General features: G+C 43.1%; 1 protein-coding gene across 1 annotated transcript in view; it reads right to left on the bottom strand.

Moving 5' to 3' along the window:
* The window catches only part of cfap46 (cilia and flagella associated protein 46), a gene marked incomplete at its 5' end in the record, with an annotated part of 75,921 nt that overhangs the window by 32,609 nt on the left and 24,732 nt on the right, over positions 1-18,580 (bottom strand). The window contains 18 exons of the mRNA XM_084076051.1: positions 52-158; positions 260-460; positions 2,188-2,337; positions 5,376-5,436; positions 5,518-5,616; positions 6,446-6,594; positions 7,328-7,489; positions 7,977-8,120; positions 8,240-8,457; positions 9,814-9,970; positions 10,450-10,633; positions 11,633-11,768; positions 12,140-12,212; positions 12,936-13,098; positions 13,340-13,471; positions 14,889-15,070; positions 15,955-16,065; positions 17,125-17,274. Coding sequence (XP_083932177.1) covers positions 52-158; positions 260-460; positions 2,188-2,337; positions 5,376-5,436; positions 5,518-5,616; positions 6,446-6,594; positions 7,328-7,489; positions 7,977-8,120; positions 8,240-8,457; positions 9,814-9,970; positions 10,450-10,633; positions 11,633-11,768; positions 12,140-12,212; positions 12,936-13,098; positions 13,340-13,471; positions 14,889-15,070; positions 15,955-16,065; positions 17,125-17,274 — 2,579 coding nt within the window. The remainder of the gene's footprint in view (positions 1-51; positions 159-259; positions 461-2,187; positions 2,338-5,375; positions 5,437-5,517; positions 5,617-6,445; positions 6,595-7,327; positions 7,490-7,976; positions 8,121-8,239; positions 8,458-9,813; positions 9,971-10,449; positions 10,634-11,632; positions 11,769-12,139; positions 12,213-12,935; positions 13,099-13,339; positions 13,472-14,888; positions 15,071-15,954; positions 16,066-17,124; positions 17,275-18,580) is intronic.

Genomic DNA, 18,580 nt, shown 5'->3' with positions numbered 1-18,580 from the left:
GAGAGAGACAGAGAGACAGAGAGAGATGAGGGACATTGAACTATACTGTACCTAGTTTCTAGTGACATGATTAGGAATCTGATAGCTGCAGCTCGGTTCGGCCGCTGCTCCAGAGCTGAATTCAGAGTTGTGCAGCCCTGTTTTATGATCTCATCGATCTGAAAAGGGAAATTGATGATGATAACCATGAAGAATAAGCAGCAGCATTAAACGCATTGCAAACACAGTAAATTGAGTCTTGTAGTAGGCGGTTGCAGACCTTGCCGTGTGCATCCTGGCCTCTCTGGCCCACGGTGGCTTTGACCTTGGTGAGAGTGAGGCGGTACCAGAACTCCTCATCCCCACTGAGTTGTTGGGCCTTCTCCAGCAACAGCAGGGCCTGAGCATGGTTCTGCTCTTCACAAGCCAGCCTGGCCAGGCCGAGCAGGGTCCTCGCTACAGAGACCTGATCCCCCAGCTCCTGAATGGCGGGGATTAACCCATTAAGACCGGGGAAAGAATCTGTGTCATGTTTAGATTTCTTTGGCTAATCAAAAATAGCAGATCTACAAGCTCATAGCGCGGCACCGAGCGCTGCGCTATGAGCTTGTAGATATGCTATTTTTGAAAGATTGTGAAAATGTGTGCACATCTTTTAATATATATATATTTTAAAGCGAACATTTGTAACTCAAATATTTGCTTCTGGGGGATTCTACAGATGTCTTCTATTCTACAGATGTTTTTTTGAAAAAACGTATGTTGCTATAATCAGTGGTTCTCAAACCTTTTCATGTCAAGGACCCCCAAAATGATATGCAGTTGGCCAAGGACCCACATCTCAAAATATGTTGTTCCAGGGACCCCCCAGAAGCAAAGATTTGAGTTACAAATGTTTGCTTTAAAAAATATATATCTTCAAAGATTTGCACACATTTTCAATTTTTTTCAAAAAATAGCAGATATACAAGCTCATAGTGAGGCACTCGGTGCCGCGCTATGAGCTTGTATATCTGCTGTTTTTGAATAGCCCAAAGAAATCTTAAAATGACAACTCCCGGTCTTAATGGATTAAGTAAGAAGCGGTGCAGTAACTGCTTCATAGACAGGCTAAAATAGAGTAAGAAAGCATCAAGGAACCCCCCCCCCCCAACATACACACAAGTCTTACAAATTCCTTACATTCCTGAAGATGCAGAGAGAGAGCCTTGTCATCAGATTTCTGAATGATAGATAGATACTGGTGAACAGGTACTGTACTGTATATCATAGTGTGTGTTTTAAATTAAAACCTGTTTGATAAAGTTAGTGTATATATAACATAAAGTTCACCACATACTGTTGTTACGTTCCAATCCAGGTCACAATTTAATGACAAAGAGGTTGTAAATCTGACGTTACGACTAGATTTTCCTTTGGTACTGGTTAGTACATTTGTGGCAGGGTTGTAGGGGTACCTAGGTTACGTTACCTGACTCTAAGGAGTCTAATAAAGGAGATGGAATTCCACTGCTCATGGTGATTAGCTGTTTCATGAATGAGCCTTAGTGGAAAAACGCAACCACAAGTAGTTTGGACATTACCGCAATGTTCTGACTTTTATCCTTATTTCCATGTGTGATTCTTACTTTGAGCCTACAGCATGCGAAAATAATAAATTCTTTCCAAGAAGCAAAGTTCGCTACAGTGGAAATCAATGACAGGTCTGGTCAAGGAAAGCTGATGTGGAAGACTGGAGCAGCAACGCTGCAGAGAAGACGCTCATTTGGACTTGGGATGAAATCCAGCACTGCTTTGAAAACCAATACTGATACCATCCCAATATGAAGGACCGTTCTGAATTCTCTGCATTGGTTCTGTAACTGTAAAAAAAAAATCTCAATTGTTTTTACCATTGAATTTAGATGTCACCAAACGTATCAGTAAATCTCTGATCGTCTGGCTACGTGAGACTAGGTAAATCACACCCTTGTGGTACTCTCAGAAGACCCACAGTAAGACACTATTGTAAGTGAATCAGCTACTTTGCCCAGCTCTCCACCACAGATACTATTAAAATAACATCTGATCCCTCCCAATCCACACAGACAAACGGCAGGATTTGACAGCAGATCCTACTTTGAAGTGAGGTTTCACGACAGAACCACCAGAGTGCATGAATACTACACAATAAAAATCCTGTCACGCTCTCCTGCTGATTCAACTCACCACAGCCACCAGCTGGGCCTCTGCCAGTAGCTGCCTGGCATGCTGATAGAGCCCCATGCTGAGACAAACTTCAGCCTTGTCCAGCCAGATGCCATGAGCACACACCTCAGCATTCTGCCGGCCGGAGCCACCCGGGTGGTCCACCTCCTTCTGTGAAAACAATAGGGTTGTGGAAAATTCATTTTCAGTTCAATCAAAAACACAATATATCAAAACAAACACCAACACAGCACTGCTGTGAAAACACCATGAATCGTTGAGCTTTCGGTGCAAGACAAATTCAATTGAATTTGAATCTACGTACATTCAAGCTAAGAATAAATGGCACCCTTTTCACATTGGCCTATTATAGCGCCACCAGGAGGCCACAATAACCTACCTGACCTGTGCTCCGAGGAGCATTTTTTCTAGTTGTCATGTGAATTCATGTGCATACATGAGCATGTCATGCATGTGCTGCGTATGCCGCATGTATACAAATTATGTGGGTGGTCCATGGGTTGAAACAATTCAGAAGGTAACATTATTAACCACTTAAACCCTATACTTTGTTGACCAGTTGAGTCCCCCTGGAGTCCTCCTCCTGGTGAATTCCTTGGCCCCCTCCTTTTCCCCTAAATGTACACCAAATCTTGCACCAAATATAGCTGATCTACAAGCTCACAACACGTCACAAAGCGATGTGTTGGGAATGTCCGACATGCCCAGAATAGGGCACGCTAGTGTTCAACAGTTTAAAATACTCCATTTAAACAGGTTAAAGGTTTCATGACATTTCGTTTTACAACACATTAAAAGTCTTTGTCATGGTCCTTCAAATGTGTATAAAGTTTTAACTGAAAATTCCATTCCAGTTAGCCATTGCAGGTGTTTTTCTCTAACATTTCTAAAGCCTTTTCAACTGCAATGAAAAAAGAAATCTTTGCCTGCGGGTGTCGCTGTTGAGGGATTTTGCCTGTCAATTATCACCTCTGCTCCGCCCCCCCAAAGGAAAGGATAGGGGAGGGGAGTGGGCGGGATTAATGGCCTGTGACTTAACTGCCCAAGGGCCAATCAGAGATCATGTCATAAACCTTGAATAAGGATTACAGGTTGCTGCACCCTGTGGCTCCCCAGTTACTTCTGACAGCAAACCACACACCACTGCCACACTATCCTGTCGTTCACGGCAATCGGACACTGCATTCATGATTTGAGGCATTTTGTTCCAAAAATGTGTTTTGCTAAATTAGACCTGCTGGTGGCACTATAGAAGGCCAATGTGAAAAGGGTGGCATTTCTTCCTTGGCTTAGTGGGAATGTGAGTGTAAAATTTCACGGAAATCGCAAGCTGCGTTCATTATTTGAGGCATTTTGTTCAAAACGGAGCAATCCTGCAAACTTTGGAAGCCAACCTTAGCCAAAGGAATATGGGAAATCGGACAGATCCGTGTTGATCACATGACTATAGAGATACTGTGTACTGATTTGCGTGATGTTTGGATAAAATCTGTAGGAGTAATATCAAAAAATTAGTTTTGCACAAATCGGCCTCCTGGTGGCGCTATAACAGGCCCATGTAAAAAATGTGGGGCAGAGGTTCTGAATTGACATCCAGGGAGTGTGGGCACAGTTTCACAGCGAGCGGGCCAACGGTACCGGAGATTAGCTGCTCACAGATGGACGGACGGACGGACGGACGGTAAAACATACTCTCTCGCCATGCCTTTCGGCCTGGCGGAGACAACAAACACTACATGACATAAAGAGCAGGATAACTCTTTGTTAATGGGATTTGAACATAAAATCAAGGTTGAGCAAAAGATATATTGATGTTTAAAGAAAAAACTATTAACAATCCTCATTAACTATAATACATTTGAGGGAAAAAAGTAATCTTTGTCATTTCACAAGATTGACACCCGTGATGAAAGCCATCCATACTTTAAAGGCACAACTAATTAAACTCCTATGAACCTGATATAATAGAATTTTACTGCCGTCACTTTATAAAAAAGCAGTTAGGTCATAAATCCCTACAGCCATTATTGGTGGGTGCTTGCCAATCATGCTCACCACTATAATAAAACCAAGATTAAGTAAAGGCTCCTTCATTTCTAGTGTCATATATTTCTCGTCAATAGTAAAACTCATTACGATCTTTCGTAGGGGATTGAGGGTTCTGTTACAGGGAAAGGGACCGCTAAAAAATATACACCAGTGAGAGTGGGATGGACCAAATCGCTGTGTACGTGGTTCTCTTTTTTATAATTATTTTAAGTTTTTTTTCTTCTCAGATTTAATCAATAAAGATAGTGAAAACGATCAAAACTTGTTGCACCAAGGTACCAGAATGCTGCCTCTTACCTTTGTTACTAGGCAAGCTAGACTTGATGTTGCAGTGTGATATATACAGCTACAGTAGCTAGGATACAGTATTCACAGTAACATTTTCAGTGATTAATTTAACTCTGAGAGTGTACATTTGGTGTACATTTGGATTTTTGGGGGGGATTTTACTGTGTACTGTTGCTAGGATAGCCACATGCTATGCTGCTGAGGTGTGAGGTTGAATGGCTGCTGCAGTGCAGAGACATTATCAACAGCCGTTCTCTCCAGACCCACACTGGCCAGGGTTTTTCACTGTGTTGAGCAAAAGAACATGCTTTGAATTTGTCCCATTATGTTCCATTACGTTTGATGTGTCTCGTTAATCACATGAGGGATAGGGGACATGTGTAGCGTGAAAAGCAATTACATACAACCATATCATGTGGTCTGGCATGTTTATCCCACTGACAATGATTCACTGTACTGTAATTGCCATAATGCTTACCATTTTCCAAAGCATACCGCCATTTGTGAGATTTTGGAGTAATTGCAAGATTTAGCAATTTTTGTATTCAAACTTTCAGGTGATAAACATGTTTTATTCTATTTTCTCCGAATTATAATTATTTCACCATTAATGAGTCATGAACATAAGAATTGTGTTCATAAATCATTATTCTAATGACGATGATGATTGAAATCATCATAAATTCAACTTGCAGAGGACTTAAAAGTCTCTGCAAGTTGAATTTCATTCTATAATGAAATGAACGGAAAACAATGGCTTCCTTGAAAGAAAAAGTAAAACACAGTAAGCATTGTGAAAAGTCAACGGTATGGTCATTTACGTCAGTACATTTTCTCCGAAGCTGACTGACCTCATTGACATCAGTGTCCAAGCCCCTCCTCGCTTGCTGAAGAGCCATGGCTTTGCGGCACCTGGAATCATGGATACCATGTAATTACATTGCTCATGAAAGCACAAAGTGTAAAAAATTACGAGTCCCTTCATAGACAAACCTCATTTGCTCTTGTTCTTGGATGCTGCACAGATTCATGAGCTTTCCATGGTACGGTGAAGATGTCTCTAGACCCAACTGACAACAGATTCTCACAATTCTGAACAGGTGAGGAAACCGGAACACACAAAAGCAGTTATTATTTAGTCACTCACAGTACATCTAGAATTGCCAGGACATCAAGCACATGTAGTCAAAATCAACGGATGTTTCAAGAAAGAATATAGTGTTTTATCTCTGCTTTAGAGTAACAGCCACTTGTTGGCTACAGGGTTTTTCTATTCCTATAGCTGCCCTCTGATTCCCATGTGGGCACAACAGCAATTAATGGCACACAACAAAAAGTGCATCGCTCTGTGTTGTGATTGGGTGGAGAAATACCACTGCTGATTGTTTTTTCCTTTTCTGCCACTTGAAAAATGACTTGAGCCAGATGACTTTCTTGGACTGGCACAACACTAACATGAACGTCTGGCTACATTAGTCTAGAAGAAGTATATCTCTAAGGTTGAAAAATATCAGTATGGCACAACAGCAGTAGCAGCTCTTGGACGAGCTCTGTGTTTTCAATCAGCAAACAGCTTGAGAAACAAAGGGAGAACAAATCAAGACTTTAAAACAATGCTATTGTATGTGCTGCAACTGAATTGTCGAGTTGACTGTGAGAAGGCAGCAGAGGAGATTTATTTATCCTGAGACATGTCAGGCAGCACTACTTGTCTTGACAGGCTGGTACAACTATTATTAAAAACCAGGCTGTGGACTGTGTAGATAGTATCGTGGGTAAGTAGACTCTAAACTGACTTCACGCAGAACTGTGTGGCAGTGCACTCCAACATGCATATATAGTGCAGGTTTAAGGTTTAATGAGGTGTAAATCAAGCCAGTGCCAGTTACCACTATGAAACTTCATACAGGCTTGTTCTTACCTGAGACGGTAGAGGTCAGAGAGGCTCCTCCTGTCTACAAGGTCATGAGCAATGATCTCAGCAAGGTGCAAAATGGGTAGAGTGAGGTGGGTGAGGTAGAGTGATTGCAGCTCCTTTGCCAGCAGATCAAGATAGAACAGGCACTGAGTCTGCCGGCAGATGGGGAAAAACATAACTGTGTAACCTTTCTTGGAGAAGTGCTATAAATCATTATTGTTACATCAATGTGTTAATGATGACCTGTGTATCCCCTATCAAAGTGGGGTCCGAGGACCCCCAGGAGTACTTGAGGTGGTTCTAGGGGGTCCCCAGCTAAATAATTCATAGTTGGGAACCAAATGGACCCTTACAGGTCTGTAACTGTGTACACATTTGTACAGTCTCAGAGTTAGGTGTCCGTGGCCTAATGCATACCAGTCTGGGGGTCCTTGAAATTAAAACGATTGAGAACCACTCACTATAAACTAGTCAACAGTTATTACACAACAAAATGTTTGAATCTCACTGATGTTTTAGTCATATAAACTCAACAGAATAATGTGTCATTTCTACCACTTCAGTCCACCTGCCCTTTGGGTTAACACAAAAAATGGCTTGTCAACACCAGGGTCGGTGTTTCCAGCTGCTGAGCTTTCAACCCTGGGATTGTCGCCAAGTGATACAATCTTTGCTGCATGGATAATTGGGCCAAACACAACACCTTGCCACAGGGAATGACTGGGATCACAGCGAGGGTAACGAGGGTAATGGGGTGGAGCGTGTGTGTGTGTGTGTGTGTGTATGTGTGTGTGTGTGTGTGTGTGTGTGTGTGTGTGTGTGTGTGTGTGTGTGTGTGTGTGTGTGTGTGTGTGTGTGTGTGTGTGTGTGTGTGTGTGGCCATGCCTCCTTGGGGATACTGTGTGCGTTGATACAGTGGGGGCTGCGGTTGGTTCTGAAACTCTGTCGGGCCTCATCAGGACAGGCGTAGCGGGCCCACTCCTCTGGGCTGGTAGGAAGCACCTCCTCCTGGCACTGACGTTTAGGTTTCTCATCAGTGGGGGGAGGCTGGCCACGCGTATGATAGCAGGGAATGACATTTGTTATTAGTATTGGCTTGCAGCAGAACTGTATTAAGAGTGGCAGATACCCAACACTGGCAACAGGGCAATGTCGATATTAATTGGCCAGATAATGAAAGGGAGCAGTGAAAATGAGCTGTAGTGGACATGTTTCTAATTCTGAACGCCTTCCCAATTTTAGACACACACTCAATCACTCTATAACCAGCCTTTCAAATCTTTCTTTTTTCTTTCATACATTTTGGAGGTACAGGACAGGTTCATGTTGTTGACACAGACATGAGCTGAATCGATGTCTAGAAAATGGAAATGGCCTTGGTCATCTAAAGACTACAAGCGCCATCATTCATTAATGGGGACAAGAGGAGGAAACATTTCAAGTTAAAAATGACATTAAACTCAATGAAAACAGCAAAGGATGAAATATTGTTTGTTACTGATTGTGAATTGGAAACAGTGATGCTACATCCTACCGGCTGAATGTCTTTAGCTTTCTTGGCCTTGCCCTTGTCTTTGTCTGTGCTTTTGTCTTTCTTGGAGGCAGAGGAGGGGGACTTCTGAGCTGGCAGATTCTTCGGCGTCTCGTTGAACGCCTCATGCACCGTTGCCATAGACACCTGCAGAGACACAAGACCTCACAGCTTTTAATTTTGTTTATGAACTTGCAAAGTACTGAACACACATTAAAATGTTTTTGTACTAAAGAAGTGGTGGTTGTGTGTTGGGTTCCCCTTACCTTCCATATCTGCAGGACAAAGGTATAGGCTCGGAGAAGGTTAAGCTGGTACTGGGGTGAGGTCCTGCCCTCCATGACAGCGAGCAAGGTGTATGCTCTCACCAGGCTGTCCAGACGCCTCACCTCCCTCAGTTTAAACACTGGCATGAACACAGACCCCTGCACTCCCACCAGCGACTCGCTCTTCACTGGGATCACACCATCATTAGACTGGGCCTCTACAATACACACATGATGTATTTAAATCTTTATCTCTATATTTGCTAATGCAGAATCTGTTCATTATTTACCCACAGGCATTACGTTTTCAAATCTTATTGCAATGTTACATTTGTACTCTATCAGTTAGATTAACACTGATATTTGTTTTACAGCATTTCTGACTCAAACTTGATTCATCAGAAACTTCGCCCATCTCTATTACAATGCACCTCATCACGGCCACAGGAAGAGCATTACGTCCTTCTTGTGTACTCCAGACAGAGTATGGATGCTGGTGGTGAGGCTGTGCCTCACAAGTGAGCTCTCCTACACAAAATGCAAAGGAGCTTTGACTTTTTTTCCCCTTAACCACTTAAACCCTCAATACTTTATAAACTTGACCTTTGGCTCTGTACTTGGTCTGCTCTCGACAGATGTTCCAAGGGATGCTAGGTTTCAAGTGGTTAATGAAGCTGCTTGTGGCTTTATAGTTGTTACTGTACCTAACTGTTTTCTGTTTTATTTGCGTTTTCACATTATTATTCATGGTGAATATTTAAAGGGTTGTACACAGTAGGCATCTTAAAACAAAGATGCGACCCAGCAGTGCTTTTCAGAACCCTCTGATGTTTGTTGATCTGTTTGGTTGTTTTCAGTCATCCTTTGGGAGTACATTTTCCTTTGAGCAACATTTGCTGAGTTTTGAGAATTTCATGGAGTGTAAAAATTCCATTGAAGAAAAAAATATATAATAGCTGACACTACAGAGCTGTGAATTGACCCTTATCTCAAATCACATCATTATGTACCTTTTTCCTTCAGGCTATGATAATGGTGAAAACATGTAAAACAAATACATATATTTCTGTAGCACACCAAAATGTGTAGCACACACCTTTACTATAATTATGAGGACTATAAAACAATGTTTTCATTAAAAAAAATGCCATTTTAACTTTCCACCACTTTCCTTCCTGTCTTGGGGTCGCAAATGTTTATCAATGGACTTGTGGAGACTTTGGGTCCCTACAACTATATAGCACGCACGCACACACGCGCGCACGCACGCACGCACGCACGCACACACACACACACACACACACACACACACACACACACACACACACACACACACACACACACACACACACACACACACACACACACACACACACACACACACACACACACACACACACACAGCAAAGAAACCTCTTCGAGATCGGCCATGCTTACCTCTAGGGGAACTATCCAAATGTTTACCCTCCGTCACTTTAGGTTTGTCTGGGGAATTAGGGTGTACCATCATAATTGGCAAATCCAATAAGCATCGGCCTCATGACCTAATACATTTTTAGTATTTAGCAACTAACCATCTTCTCCCTCTGCCTGTGCTGTGTCCATATGTAGAAGAATGTCTATGGCCCACTGGACCTGGTTCTGGGTATCGGCTATAGGGAAGTTTTGGCTGTAAAGCCACTCTCCAAACTCCAGCAGAAAGCCTACCTTCTGCCACTGACTCTCAACATTCTGAAAAATAGGACATTATAGAACAACATTATCTATTCAGTTCAATAGAAAATAAAATACATGTAATGACATGTTGGCGCCACAAGATGGCGATGTAGACTTCTTAACATCCTTCACCATAGTGACTATAGTGAAGCATACTATAACAGGCTAATAGTCCAGGGGTTTCCAAACGTTTCCATGCCAAGGACCCCCATATAGCTATAGCCTCTGGCTGTGGCCCCCTGTTGACAAATGGCTTAAAAGAAAAACATGAACATAGGGAAAATCTAAAAGCTCACTTGTAGATTCTTCATTTTTTTTTAAATAATGATGAATTAATAATTAATTGAAATACTTTATTTTATTGTATTTCGTTTATTTATTATCCTAGCTCTTACCACCAGAGATGTGATAGCGATAGAATTAATGATGAATTAATAATTAATTGAAATATTTTCTTTAATTGCATTTCGTTAATGTATTATTCTAGCTCTTACCACCAGAGATGTGATAGCGTTCTGATAACAGGTCAGCTGTTGGCTCAGGTCCCGGGCACACAGAGCCACCCGGCGCCACATGTCAGAACAGTAGATCTCGCCTTCGTCCCTGAACTTCTGCATGTCCATCGACACACTCTCCCCGAGCCTCGCTCGCGTCAACACGCGGTGTTTATATAGCAGCCTGGGCCAACAGAGAGGATAACACAGCCATGATGTGGGGACCACGGCATGATAAAATCAATGCCATATTATAACCCATTTTCATACGCCAAGAAGAGCGAGTAAATATGGATTGTGTATTTAAAGACTGAGCATACAATGCAATGTATACAAATATTCACAGGGGTCAACCAAAGGAGTCATCGTCGCCAAGCAATGCAGGAAACGCTGGTTGTTAATATGATTATTTGGAAAATCTGTAAAACACATGCTAAAAAACTGCTACTATACAGTAAGTTTGTATCTATCTATTTATCCTAAGACCTGGAACGCATCTGTGTCATTTTTCGATTTGAGCTAAAAAGCATGATTTTACACTTTGGCTATTCAAAAATAGCAGATCTACAAGCTCCGAGCTTGTAGATCTGCTATTTTTGAAAAATCATGAACATGTGTGCAAATCTTTGAATATATATATTTTTAAAGCAAACATTTTTAACTCAAATCTTTGCTTCTGGGGGTCCCTGGAACAAAATATTTTTTGAGATGGGGGTCGGTGGCCAAATACATATCATTTTGGGGGTCCTTGACAAGAAAAGGTTTGAGCACCACTGATATAGAAACATAGGTTTTTTCAGAAAAGTGTTGAGATTTAGAAGACATTTGTAGAATCGGCTTCAGGTCTTAATGGGTTAAAACGTATTAGGATGACGGTGTCGCTTACCGAACGAAACAGATTTTCAGCAAGTGACACCGGCGTGCGATAAATATGAATAGTCTCCGCTCCGTTGGGGTCTTTCTTTTGTCACTGCACTTACATTAAATTAGTTTACTCTGCATTTACCAGTCCTTAGTACTGTGCCCGGGGAGCGGTTGGGGGTTAAGTGTCTTGCTCAGGGACACTTTGACATGTAGACTGGGGCGACCGGGGGAGGGGCGAACCAGGGACCTTCTGATTCCCAGACGGCCTTCTCTACCCATTCAGCTATGGATTATAGATTATTGTGTGTTTTGTACTTACAGACGGTGCCTAGTTCGAGGCATGTCTCTGATTGCTTTGTCCAGCAACTGCAACGCACTTTTCCAGTCTGATCTATCCATGTGGATGTAGAACAGCAGGCTGTAAATTGCGACACGAACGGTCAAACCATTTTCACCTGTACATGCGCCCACACATACAAAAACACACACACACACACACACACACACACACACACACACACACACACACACACGTGCAAACACAGAGGAAATAAAGCCCACAAGATGAGTTTCCAACGCAATCTTTTCTCCATAGCACACAGAGTGCTCAGGGTTCACTAGCCTGCGCAGACGCACAAAACACTGTACAACATGCAAAATGTTGCAGACCTCAAAGCTTACTTCTCTATCATGGGAGGAATAACGTTCTCTGTGCCCTCTAACTATAGCTGCGGTATGGGATAACACATTTATAAAGCCGTTGACAAAAGGCACAGACACTGAAAAGCCATACATGTAAGTATTTGAAGTTCCTTTACAAACTCACTTGATGCTTCAGGCTGAGAGCTCCCAGGAGGCACCGTAGTGAGGGTTGTCAAGTACTTCACTTCCTCCTGCTTCTATAGGAGAAAAAAAGAAGAAAAGCATCAACACGTTAGAGCCTTTAACCTCGATAGGGGAGTGGGTGCTTACAGTGAGACAGCAGATACATGTACATTACAGTGAGAACAATGCATGACCTTGATTAATAAAATACAGCACTCACAGAAATGTCCTTCAGGTGCTTCTATTTAATTGGCAAACAGAACAACGTACGCGTTTCAGTACAAAGTCTTCTTCAACGCTATACGTTGATTGTGTAGCAGTGAAGATGCATGGCTTTGTGCTGAAACGCGTACTGCACGTTGTTCAATTTCCTGCCCCGTGCCAATTAAATAAAGTTACCTGAAGGACATTTCTGTAAGTGCTGGCAATAATTCCTCTGACTGTAAAATTCTAGATTGAACTAATTTTTTTACTTCACGTGTGGAAAAAAAACTGTTTTGGAATGACACCTATAATGACATGCCCAAAATCGTAACGCCACGTTAAATGTTCGCCACTCTGCATTTAAGGTGCTTGATATACAGTCACTTTGACCCTCCTGTGGTTTCCCACCCTCCAAGTATGAGGAAAATGGCTGGCGTGTGAACATGGCCAATAGGGGGTTCAGTGTCCATCGTCCATTCATTGTGGGCAGTTAGCATTTCCATAGTCCAGAAGCACATACTGTATCAGAGAGAGATTAGATAACTTGTGTACAGTGCAATTTTTTTTTCTCCCCCAGGGATTTTACACATTACAGTGTCTTTGTTGCCGGTGATGGTCAGGGCACTCAGGATCTTCTCAAGGGGCTGTTGGAGTTGACATCTCTCAGCTGGGGTGTGTGTCAAAGGCAGGCAGGTGTTCCAGTAGTGTCTGGCCGCCGCCGTGCACAGTGCCAGGTCCTCAGCTTTCTCTGCGTAGCTGAGAGGAGCAGAGATGGTTGCAATAATGATGAAAGAAACCAAAAAGCATTGCCTGGTTTATATTTGTCTTTGTGCTGTATTGCACACTGAAAGCTTGTAGATAAGCTATTGTGAGCTTGTAGATAAGCTATTTTCGGTGGGCGATGCCAGCACGCAACAAAGTATAAATCAGGCTTATCAAACATGCAAGGATATACCAAAGGCTAGAAAAATGTATTAATTTATGTAGTGAGCAGCACCTAACACTGGAGAGGAGCACTTTCATAGCATCGGTGTAACTGCGTGGATCACCATTAGACTCATGGACCAAACTCAAACCCCTCAAACAGGCGGCACTGCTCAACATCTCGTTCACTGCAGATGGACCGTACCTGGAACAGTAGTTTATCAGTTATCAATCTGTACATCAGTTATTCAGACCAATTCTTCCATTGTGGTCGTCTCAAACTTTAAGAAAAAAATAAGATCATGCAAACACTGAGTGCAATGTTCTCTCATGGGCACTAGGTGTCATTTTCACCTCGTGAAAAAAAATCTCAACCACACCCACTTTTTCCAACAACATAAGCACAGCCAGCATTCACATCAACTACAGGCCTCATGAGAAACAAGCCCAAAAAAGGGGGTTAGAGTGAACCAAATTCTGGGTGTATCTTAAACAGAACTACTGTACTTACTGTAGGTACAATGTTGATGTATTTGGAGTATTTCCAATGCTTTTACTTCTACTCCACTACATCTCAAAGGGAAATTTAGTACTTTTACTCCACTACAATTATTTGAAAACTTCAGTTACTATGTTACTTTGTAGATTTTGATTATTATTACAAAACATACATTAACCACTTCAGCCCTATATACGTTTCGGCCATTTGAAAATAGCCGATCTACAAGCTCACAATGCGTTGCATCAGGCTTATCAAACATGATAAGCATCGCGACGCATTGTGAGCTTGTAGATCTGCTATTTTCAAAAGATGTTTATACATTTGAAAACTTGAAATGCGACATTCTGCACAATGAGTACTTTCTACTTTTGGTACTTTAAGTAGACTTTGATACCAATACTTTTGTACTTTTGTTTTTAATAATTTTTATCCCGCGATTTTTGTAACCCATTTTTTTCACCCGGTGCCAATTTCCTAAGTGATCCTGGGCGCTACACCAGCCCTACACCAGCGCTACACCAGTCCCCCACAGCCAGGGAGGCCAGGGCCGAGCTCATGCTTCCTTCAGTGCATGAGAGCCAACTGACCTTCTTGTCACCTGACAGGGGGGAGTTTCCCTGGTTGGACGTAGCGCGTGGAAGGAACACGTTATTCCAACCAGTTCCCTTCCCTTCCATCAGGCGCCCCGGCTGTCATGGGGGAGGCGGTATAGCGACCAGGATTACTACATGTTTTTGTGAGGGTATTAACTACCCTAGGAGACACGGGGAGAACATGCAAACTCCACACAGAGTAGGCCCTTTCGCCAACCCCACCCTGGGTATGGGCGCTGATGACGCGGAGGAGAAGACACGCCCCCAGCGCCCACAGCGTCCCTGGCGGGAATCGAACCCAGGACCTTCTAGCTGTGAGGCGACAGCGCTACCGACTGCACCACCGTGCCCCTTGCTTTTGTACTTTTACTCAAGTAAATTTAGAATTCCGGGCTTTTGCTTGTGACAGAGTATTTCTACATTGCAGTATTGATACTTTTACTTAAGTGAAAAATGTGAGTACTTTTTCCACCACTGGTGTTGAAACATGAGTCACAGTAATCTGACTGGGGGTCAGCTACACTTACAGGGCACAGGGCGCGGCCTTGAGCCTTTGAGCCGCGGCCGTCTCCAGCTGCAGAGCACTCTGTGTGCAGAGGAGGACTAGGCTGTGCTCCTTGCCACAGTGGCAGAAGGCAGCCAGCTGGCCCCACACCTGCAGTTCCACCACCGCATCGCTCCAGAAGCAGTCGGACGCCATGCGCACCAGCTTTAACGAGGGAACATGTCACACAGGGAAGAGGGGAGGGGAGGGAGGTGGAAGAGAGGAAAGAAGGGATGACAGGGGGCGGCAGGAGGGGGGGAAATGTGTGGAGGCATGAAGGAGGAGGCACAAGAAAACGAGGCAGGAGGGAAGGGAATTTGGGAAATCATCAGAGAGGGGAGGGGAAATAATTTAAGGCAAGGGAGTGAGGGAGAAGGCGGGTGAGATTCAGGGTTGACATGAAGGGAGGGAGGCATAGAGGGAGCGAGGAGGAGGTGTAGAGGGAGTGGGGAGGAGGTGTAGAGTGAGTGGGAGAGTAGAAGAAGAAGAAGAGCAGTGGAAAACAGGTAGAGTCCCGAGCAAGGGAGGGAGGGAGAAAGGGGGCAAAGAGTGATACGAAGGGAGGAGGGGGAGGAGGAGGGATGGAGAAAAATTGGAGGGAGGAGTAGAGGAAAGAAATTGGGTCAAGAGAAGAGTGAAGGAAAGGAGAGGAGAAGAGTGGGAGGGAGGCGAAAGGGGAAGGAGAAGGTTGGGGAGTGGGAGACAAAAAAAACAGAGAAAAAAGGAGGGGACAGAAAGACGGAGCGAGGGAGTTGGGGATGGTGAGGTAGGGAGTAGGACACATCAGGGGGAACAGATGAAATGTTTCTTTAACGCAGGCAGCACAAATTAAAAATAGAACAATGTACGGTACAACTCAAGTCACACAAAAGCCATCAGCAACCGTACCCGGCGCATAGTGATGAGGGCGCGCTACAGGACTTAACACAGACTCAGACACAAACAGAGGATCCGAGCGCTACACGCACAGGGCGTGCCGGGCATCTGTTTCGTGCAACCCGGGACATGCAATATAGAACGGGAACGTGCGTGCACACAGAGGTACATACTGTGGAGAGGCTGGGTACAGAGAACTCCATCTGCCTGGGGTTGCTGTTGCACCGGAGCATCTCCACTCCGACCAGCACGCGCGTCATGGCCGACACGGACTCATTTATACACTGCAGGGACACATGCATGCACACACACATAAGTAAATCATTGTAGGTAGTACTGTGATGGATATACAATGGTTCTGTATGTATAATTACAGAGCAATGTACAGTATTTTACTACATGCTGGTAAATTATGCATTTGCGTACCCGCATTCTAAACTCACTATACGCTACAGCATGTGTTCCAAATACATACGAGATGCATGTCGTCGATAATGCATGACTTCCCGTCGTGTGGAAAATGACGCGATGAATGATTTATTGATTGCAATTACAGATAATTACCAGTTATATTAACACTGCATTTCTTAATTTGCATGCGTGAAAGTGACCCCATTTCACAGAGATTCATTCAAAGCATTTCACAAGGGCGACTGTCCTCTAAAATCCTCAATGTTCATTTAACTCCCAAGTATAAAAGTGTAACCAAATGGTCCCTTACGGGTACATTTGGTTACACTGGTATACTCTCAGAATTACAAATGGATACACAGATGGATTTATTTGACTGTATATTGCTTAGTCAACCAACAGTGAAAGTATTCTGCCGACAAATCAAACCATTTAACTGGCAAATTGTCAAGCTGTTTTTCCCATCTTACTGACCACTTGCATGTGAACGCTGTCACATCAAAGGACCACGTAAGATCTACTGCTGATCAGAGACACATTTATATACTTCCATAATAATCAGAACACCAGAAAGTCATGAAATAGCTCATACAGCAGAACGGATATACAGTAATTAACAGTTTAACTTGCGCTTCATAAACGCACATTATGAATGAACAGTGGCATATGAAGCAAAAGCAACATTAGAATGAAGTAATTAGTTGTATGTTAATTGAATAGAAAATTGGCATGCCAACAAAGCAGCTGCTTCATGGTAGTCAAATTCAGGATTACAGTAGATGGCATTTGAGGCCAGTACACAAAATAGTTTTCAAAATAGTTAAATAATAATAATACAACAACAGATGTACAAGCTCACAATACGTTGTGATGTGACGCCGAGATTGTAGATATATATTTTTTAAAACATTTAAATAGGGCATAAGGTTTACCTCATCATCAATGTCCATCTTTGGACCGATCTGCTGCTGCAGGTGTGTCTTGATCTGTACCCATGTGGCCACAACTTGTTTTCTCACTGCGATGGGGACATGTTCCCCTGGGACATTGCAGTTAGATAGGCGAAGGGCATAGTCGCACAGCTAGAAAGACATATACTGTACGTAAGCGACAACATAAAGAATTTGTGTAGGGCTGCGTGTTTCTGTATAGCTAGCAAAGCATAGCTCATGGCATCAACGCGGGTGAAATTCCCATGGGGGCCTCCATTGTTAAAAGTGTTTTCATTGACAAAAACTGTAAGGCACTTTGGCTGAGAGCGTTCATAAAGTGGTGTTATGTTACAGCATGTTGTGTATCTGCAAGCTAGTCTTAACACAGTCAGTAAACACATGCTAGTCTTTGGCAACACTGTAGACCAAGTAATCTTCACGCAAGACAACACGTCTTCTATGATGTAAGCCTGCAGTACAGTACATGAAATTGGAGTTTATCACAGAGGTTCGGGAGGTCCGAGGAGAGATCCTCATGTTCAATGTACCACTAACTCAACCCCAACACCACCATTACCTTATTCCGCAGTTATCCAATCACAGCAAGCCCTGTAATATATATTTACCATACTCTAGGTCCAAAACTCCCCTTTTAAACCCCTGCTACTCCCCGCTGTCTGAACCTTCACCATCCAACAGGAGTGTTTGACTCTGCATCGATGCATGATCAAAGGGTCGACCGCTTACCTGCTGTGTCGCCCCGAAGGAGGAGGAATAATTCATCTATAATAAACCTATAATCTATCTCCCACCGTTTCCTTCTCCAGTGTTCTCAATAAAGAAAGTGAGAGTTGCAAAATGAAACAGTTTGAAAGGGTATTTTTAACTGTATCTTCAAAAAAGGAAGATGTTGAGTTAATAATACACTGATAAAGGGGCCTTTCATCTGGAGTATGAACTTATGGGATTGTCAGGTCCTTTGAATATAATAAAAGAAGGAAAATAGCTTTTAACTGCAGCAGCAAGAACGGATGAATAAGACTTCATTTGCACAAAGAGGCCATGTAATAGTGGGGACATATGTGTATGTTTGAGTGTACTTGCGGGGGCATGCATGCATGCATATTGTGCACACATGTGTGCCTTAATGTGTATATGAGACGATTGTGTGGCAGAAGATGGAGGAAAGCCACACTTCAGTTCTTTGATGTAAAGAAAAACATGCATTCAAAGAGATTCCTATGACTTTCACGGTCCATTCAGATCTCACTCTCAGACTGTCATATTCATCATATTATACTGTTGTGTCAGGTACGAAGCAGTTTAGCTCCATGACAGGTTCTTATTCAGCAAGCATACGAGAGCACAATCACACGCATGTAGGCAGGTCAATGTACATTATGCAAAGTACGATCTCTCCATCGTCGTAACACAAGCCCGCCTTTGATATTTCATA

Source organism: Gymnoscopelus microlampas, assembly GCF_963454915.1.
Source record: "Gymnoscopelus microlampas genome assembly, chromosome: 13".
NCBI lineage: Eukaryota > Metazoa > Chordata > Actinopteri > Myctophiformes > Myctophidae > Gymnoscopelus > Gymnoscopelus microlampas.
This window is presented reverse-complemented; position numbering and strand designations above follow the sequence as displayed.